Source organism: Falco peregrinus, chromosome 7 (assembly GCF_023634155.1).
Source record: "Falco peregrinus isolate bFalPer1 chromosome 7, bFalPer1.pri, whole genome shotgun sequence".
Classification (NCBI taxonomy): Eukaryota; Metazoa; Chordata; class Aves; order Falconiformes; family Falconidae; genus Falco; species Falco peregrinus.
The window spans coordinates 19257330-19263972 of record NC_073727.1 but is presented as its reverse complement, the minus strand read 5'-3'; the positions used below and the strand labels follow the sequence as shown (position 1 = coordinate 19263972).

General features: G+C 56.0%; 1 protein-coding gene across 2 annotated transcripts; it reads left to right on the top strand.

Moving 5' to 3' along the window:
• The first annotated feature begins 818 nt into the window (after window positions 1-818).
• Window positions 819-6643, top strand: PNOC (prepronociceptin). Of its 2 annotated transcripts, XM_005236647.3 has the most exons (3): window positions 819-949; window positions 4500-4923; window positions 5857-6643. In XM_005236647.3, exons 1-3 carry the CDS (start codon window positions 830-832, stop codon window positions 5904-5906), a joined length of 594 nt encoding a protein of 197 aa, XP_005236704.2. In that variant the 5' UTR covers window positions 819-829; the 3' UTR covers window positions 5907-6643. The 2 variants fall into 2 exon arrangements, with proteins under 2 accessions (XP_005236704.2, XP_027641381.1); XM_027785580.2 differs by lacking the exon at window positions 5857-6643 and having other exon boundaries at window positions 4500-5281.

Genomic DNA, 6643 nt, shown 5'->3' with positions numbered 1-6643 from the left:
GCATGGAGGGACCTTGGTGCCACCAAGGATAGCACCAACCTTCACATCCTCATCCTGCTCCTCTCCATCGCCTCCATCTCGTCTTCTCGCTGGCTTATAAACCTGGTGCCATGCAGCACTGGGACCTGCTCCCAAGGACCACGGGGATGTCAGATCCCTTTTCTCGGCAGGATGAGCATGAGGGGTGGGTCAGGAGGACCAGCCCTCCTGTTTGCAGATGGCCATGGGGATGCATCAAGCGAAATCTCCAGGAATTGGGAAGGAACCGCATGGCCTTGGTCATGTCACTTAATCGCCGGCTGCCACCGATGTCAGCAAAGCTGGACAGGACTCAGGGAGGTCTTTGGGAATTGGCTTTGCTGCTGCACACCAGGTGGGCTCAGATCCCAGCAATTTCTGCTGAGATAGGGACAGGGGTGGCAGCACCCTAAAAACAGCCAGGAGGGGATACCAGAGCAGGACATCCTCACCCCGCTCCAGCCATGCTTGGGTAAGGAGTGTTCTGCTCAGGGGACAGCTGGGGACGTGCTGCCCCACCACGTCCACCTGCTAAAATAAGCCCTAGCCGGGACTTGTGCCATGAGATAGCCTGGAAAAAATCAAGCTGGGACACACCAGATCTGTTTTGGGGATGAGGAGGCAGCCAGGCTCCTTTCCTGAAAGGATAATTTTGTCAGGGGGACTGGGAACATGCGTGTCTGGGGGGGGGGGGGGTGAGGGAAGACAGGCTGAGAACGGGCACATTTCGGTGCACGTGCAGGGCTCGGTGGTGCGGGTCCCATCCTGACGGCTCTTCTCTCTCCTGGCTGCAGCTGCTGCCGGTGCCGCCATGAGGGCTGTGCTTTGGGACCTGCTGCTGCTCTGCCTCTTTGCCCGGGTGCGGGGGGACTGCCGGGGGGACTGCCTGCGCTGCGACCGCCACCTCTACCGGGACAGCTTTGACGTCCTTGTAAGTCCCTCTGCCTGCTGGCTTGTCCCCTGCCACAGGCAGCACCCATGGGGGTAGCATCCATGGGTGCTGTGCCAGCTGCATCCTGTCACACTGGGTAGGCACCCTCCTCCCTGTGCCAGGGTTAGGGTTTGGGGGCTTGGCGGGGGGCTTTGGTGGCCGGTCTATGCCAAACCTCGAGGGGAAGGTGCCACCTGCTGTCACTGTTTCTCCTCCTTGGGCACCCCCCAGGGACACCATTGGACAAGATGGTCCCGAGGGAGGATTCAGACCCCAAACCAGCTGCTGGGAGAGATGGGGACAAGGCTGCGACAGCCCAAGGAGGGTCCCAAGACCCCAAGCAACCTCAGCTTTCCTGCCCCACGGCTTGCAGCTTCGCTGCCCCTACGTATGCTGACCCTGGACCCCCCCAGGGGACTCCATCCTCCAAGGAGCCACCAAAATCCTACCCTGAGCCCCAGCAGGATGGGACCAGCTCTGCAGGTGGCTGGCAAACCACAGCACTCTGTGTGACAGGGCCCCCCGCAGCCTCTCTCGCTCCCTTGATTTGCCTCCAACGCTGGGTGGAAAGAGCCACTGAATAGGGGGTTTGGGTTTTTTCCAGCCCCTAACCCTTTTTTTCCTGCTCCTCTGAGCCACGGCCGTGCCCTGGCCAGCAGCATTTCTTTCCCCCCCATTCCCACCCTGCCTCTGGGGGTTTATCTATCGCCTCCCCCCTGCCCTCTTGCCTATTTATTAGCGACGATAAATCACGGCGGGTTAAGACATCCACCCAAAAGGAGCCAGCAGCTCAGGGAGCCCCCAGAACTGGGAAATGTTTCCACAAAACCAGGGGAGACCAGAGACTTCCAGGGATCTGTGGAGATGCTGGAGCACCCCAGTGCCACCCCCTTGCTGGCAAAGCCTTCTGCAATGGCACATCGCTGCCCCCAAGTTTTGGGGCACAACTGCCCTGGTTTTGCCCCAAAATATTGTTTTGCAGTCTGAAGGCACCAGCACTTCTGCAGGCCCCCCCCTTCCTACCTGGTCCTGCCTCTGGAGCTGCGTTTTGCTCTGTCTTCCCCGGCCAGCAAGGTGGAGAGGAGATGGGATGGATGGTTGGTGGCTCATGGGTCCCGTGCAAGGTTGTATCTCAAAGCAAGAGTGGTTTGAACCAGGAGCAGAGGACTTTCAAGGCTCAGTTTCAGCTGGCAGAACCATCGTGGTGGGATTGGATACAACCCCCCACCATTTCGGTGGCCAAAGCATCCACCCTCCTGAGGTAGAAATAGAAGATGCCCCTGAAGTTAGAGGCATGCCTGCACCAGCATTGCAGCTGCCAGAGCAGGACAGGGACTGGCTGATGGAGCTGGTCTTCAAGTTGTGGATGAATCACCTACATCCTGGTCCCCAGAGTCCTCTAGGGATGGTGCAAACCCACAGTGACACCGTTAATGCCAACTGAAGGTCAGAAGGAGCGGCCCCGGGTAGTTTCAGCACTAGACATGGAGGATCATTGGCTGGTGTTTGCTGAGGGCTCCCGAAAGACCATGAGCTGGCCTGGTGGCAGACGCCATTTCCATGTGAATTGAGAACACAGCAGGGTGGCTGAGGACCGCTGAGATGTTCCTGGTGCTGCTCTGCGGATGGGTGGTAGGACTGCTGGTTGTCTTCAGCCTGATGTCCGGGGTGATTCCTCTTGAAGCCTACCAGCTGGTGCTCATCACAGCTCCATGTGATCCATCACCTTTCATCTCCTACACAGGCCACTGCAGTGGCCCATCAGCCATAGATCCTGCCAAAGCCTTGGAGACCCCAGGACAGGATCTCGGCTCCGTGCAGGATGCCCTCAGCATCTCCACAAGGACCCTCTTAGGTGTCTGAGCCTACAAGACCCTCGTCACCACCTCACTTTGGGACAACTATTTTTCTTTTGTCTTTTTGTCTGAAGAGCCTGGCCGCCCTTGGGGATGGAAATAGCTGACTGCTGCGGAGCCATGTGCTCGAGCTGCAGCCCTGAGACACCACGTTGGGACCTGTAGCACTTCCCACCTGGCAAAGTCAATGAACCCATGGTGACGTGCGTCTTTGCAAAGGTTTTAGTCTTGCAGATGGCCTGTAGCGATGAGACACGCCAACGCACTTCAGCACGGGGGTCCCCAGCTGGTGTTAGGCATTTGAAAGAGCCCGCCATGAAGGTGATGCTGGGATGGAGACGCTTCTACGCGAAGGAAGACAACCCTCCCCATCTGGGCCCTCCAGCCCTGGTTTCTTTGGTATTTATTTAGTTTCGTTCTTCTAGGGTTTTCTTCTGGATGGTTTCCCCTGGGTGCTGGTTTTGGTGGTAGTGGCCCACTTGGGGCTATCACCCCACAGCAATGCTGGGTCCGTGTCCTGCCTTAGTGGACGAGGCCTCTTGGAAAGCGATGAGACACAAACATAGAGGGATGCACCCATGGGTGCTGAGGAAGTTTGATGGCACCTCTTGATGAGGCAGCTCTTGGTGGCCTTTGAAGGGACGTGGTGACCAGGGCGGGTTCCTGGGGGCTGGGAGGGGGCAGATGTCACACCTCTCTTTGAGGAGGCATGAAGGAGGATCTAGGAAGCTATAGGCTGGTCAGCGTCACCTCAGTCCTTGGGGATGTGGTGGAGCACATCATCTTGCAAAGCATTTCCAAACATATGAAGGACAAGAAGTTCACTGGGAGCAGCCAGCATGGATTTATGAAGGGGAAATCGTGCTTGACCAACCTGACAGCTTTCTGCAGTGAGACAAGCAGCTTGTCTTGACTTTCATCAGGCTTTGACATTGTCTCCCATGACATCCTTGTGGACAATCTGCTGAAGCACGGGATAGATAAATGGGCAGTGAGGTGGACTGAAACCTGGAGGACCTTGATGTCTTCATGAATGGCCGGGATGATGTGAGAGACGCACCCTCAGCAATGAACGGATGATGCAGAGTTGGCAGGCGTGGATGGTAGACCACAGGCTCGTACTGCCACCTGGAGTAACCTTGCCAGCCTGGAGAAAAGGGCTAGTGGGAACCTCATCAAGTTCAACAAGGAGAAAAGCAAAGTCTTGCCCCTAGGGAGGAACAAGCCCAGGCACCAGGACATGCCATGGGCATATGCCACAGGCACCACCTCCACCCTCCCATGACTCAGTGATTTTTGGGGTTTTTTGGGGCTCATGCCCGGCTGAAGGACCCTGCAGTGCTGAGCACATGGTGGTGGGATGGAAGCATCAATGGGGAAGTGTGGAGTATGTCCAGTGAGGAGCAGGAAGGGCCAGAGAGGGAAGCTGAGCAGCATCTCCACCACCATCTCTGGGAGCCCAGGAATGGGTTTTGGGAGGGGACACCTCCCCAAATGAGGCCAGGCAAGGGCTGATGAGCTGCCAGCACCTTTCCATGGGTGTCTTCCAACACGTCGCATCACTGGACAGGCTGGAAGTGGGGGGATGCTCGAGCACCTGCCATTTGGGGTACACCAGCTGGTGCTGCCTGGTGTCCCACAGCCCTGGGGGGACCAAACCCCATCTGACTCCCATCCCCGTGTTTGCCGCACAGGTCTGCATCCTGGAGTGCGAAGGCGAAGCTGTGCCTCGGGCCACCTGGGAGCTGTGCGCTGCCGCCAGCCGAGCCGCCCCATGGCCCCACGACCTGCAGGACGCTGGCGATCCCTGGCATGGCGCGGTGCCGGCGGTGCCGGTGAGCCCGCTGCAGGTAAGCGAGCTGCTGCGGCGACGGGAAGCCGAGGATGAAGGCGTCGAACCGGCACCAGGCGCCTTCCCGCAGCCACCTGAGGACATTTCCCGACGGCTCGGCAGTTTCCCGCGGGGGATGCGCAGCTCGCGGCCGGCACCGACAGCCAAGGGGGTGCAGAAGCGGTACGGGGGCTTCATCGGGGTCCGCAAGTCAGCGAGGAAGTGGAACAACCAGAAGAGGTTTAGCGAGTTCCTGAAGCAGTACCTGGGCATGTCGCCCCGCTCCAGTGAGTACGACATCGCTGGCGGCATCAGCGAGCACAACGAGATCTAACGGAGACCCACGCCGCCCGGCTAGGTCCGCCATGGCCAAAAAAGTCAACCCTCTACCCCTCTACACCACATGTCCATGGGTGCAAATTAAAAAGGGGGCAAAAAAAAAAAAAAAAAAAAAAAAATTGGAAATGGCTTAACTTAAAAATGCTGAATTGGAGACTGGGGAGGGATGCTGAGGGTGGCTGTCGGTGTCTCGGTGTCTGGAGGGTGCCTGGGGAAAGGCCCTTTGCTGACAGCCCCCCCCCAGCGATGGTGGGCAACAGGGTTTTACCCTCAGTGCCCAAGAGGTCCGAAGGGTGGTTTGCCCCAAAAGAAAAAAAAAAAATCAAAAGAAGAAAAAACTAAAAAAAAAAAAAAGAGATAAATTATTTAAAATTTTAAAAATATATAAGTAATTCTAAATAAATGAAAATAAATGAAAATCAAACAGAACCTTTTCCTTTTAGAAATTAAATAATTCCTCCCCAAACACGCCAGTTTCACATTGCCAGGCGAGCGGCAACCAGTGTCCTGTGCCGCCACTGGCTCCACCGGGATGCTCAGAGCCCCCAGCCTCTCTACCCTGCAGCTGCCGAGACCACCCATCCCCATCCCCTCCCCAAATTTACAATTTGGGAGAATTTAAATTTTTTTTCCCCTTTTTTTGTTTCTTTTTCCTTTTTCTGCCCCATCCCCACCTCCCCCCGGGTGGCATCTCCCTAAATTAGGGGGTGCACCCCCAGCCCTGCATTCCCTGGGAGAGAGCCCCCCGCTCCCTCCACTCTCGGCTCAGCTGCTACTTTTTTCCCTTTTTTTTTTCCCTTTTTTTTTTCCCCCTCTCTATTTTCTTCTTTTTTCTTTCTTTCTTTCTTTTCTCTATTTTTTTATTTTTATTTTTTTTATAGCGTTCCGGCACCGCATCCCAGCACCTTCTGCCAGGCACAGGCAAAATTAACCCTGCTCCTGTCCACCCCAGCAGCCTCCATCCTCTCTCTGACGGACCCCAAAGCGCTTCAGACTCGCACGCGTTCAGAAATCACTTTGCTCTTCACTCACTAAAGCCAGATTTAAACCAGGACCCGACGAATTTCGGCCTCCGCCTGCGACAGGAGCGAGATGCCATGGGGAGGGCGGGGAGGGGACCGCGGGGGAGCGGGCAGAAATTTAAACAAAATAAGGAAAAAAAGGGATTCTTTCAAAAAAAATTGGATTTGGGGCTTTTTTTCTTTTATCTTTTTTTGGGTTGGCCACTGTGAAAAAGCCACCTTGGATCCAGCAGAAAATAAGCCCCCACCCCACATTCCCAGTGCCTTCCCTGGCAGCGCTCAGCATCCCCCAGCCAGGGCTTATACCTTCACATGGGATTTATTTCCAACTTTTCGGATGGGGGATGCCAAGGGGTCGCATCCCACTGTGGCTCCATTCCCAGCCGCCACAGCAGGGACCGGCTCCTGCCCCAGTGCCCAAAACGCACCTGGGAAACATCAGTTCTTTTTTTAAATTCTTTTTCCCTTTTCTAAAATGTATTTTTCCCTTTTTTTCAGTGTTTTCCCTCAAGTTTTGTAAAGCCTCTGGGGTTGACTTCTTTGCTCAGCAATACAAACCACGCGCATGTTTTTGTTGCGGCCCCCCGCCCCCCCCGGCATGCATCGTGTCCCAGTCCCCACGCTGGGACGCGGGTTCCCCCCCCCC

Bases quoted from the DNA above. Each gene is read 5' to 3' on its own strand.
- PNOC (XM_005236647.3), top strand. From the start codon at position 830: ATGAGGGCTGTGCTTTGGGACCTGCTGCTGCTCTGCCTCTTTGCCCGG. The intron at 950-4,499 runs GTAAGTCCCTCT...TTTGCCGCACAG, and splicing joins GGGACAGCTTTGACGTCCTT to GTCTGCATCCTGGAGTGCGA. The intron at 4,924-5,856 runs GTGAGTACGACA...TTTTTTTTATAG, and splicing joins GGGCATGTCGCCCCGCTCCA to CGTTCCGGCACCGCATCCCA.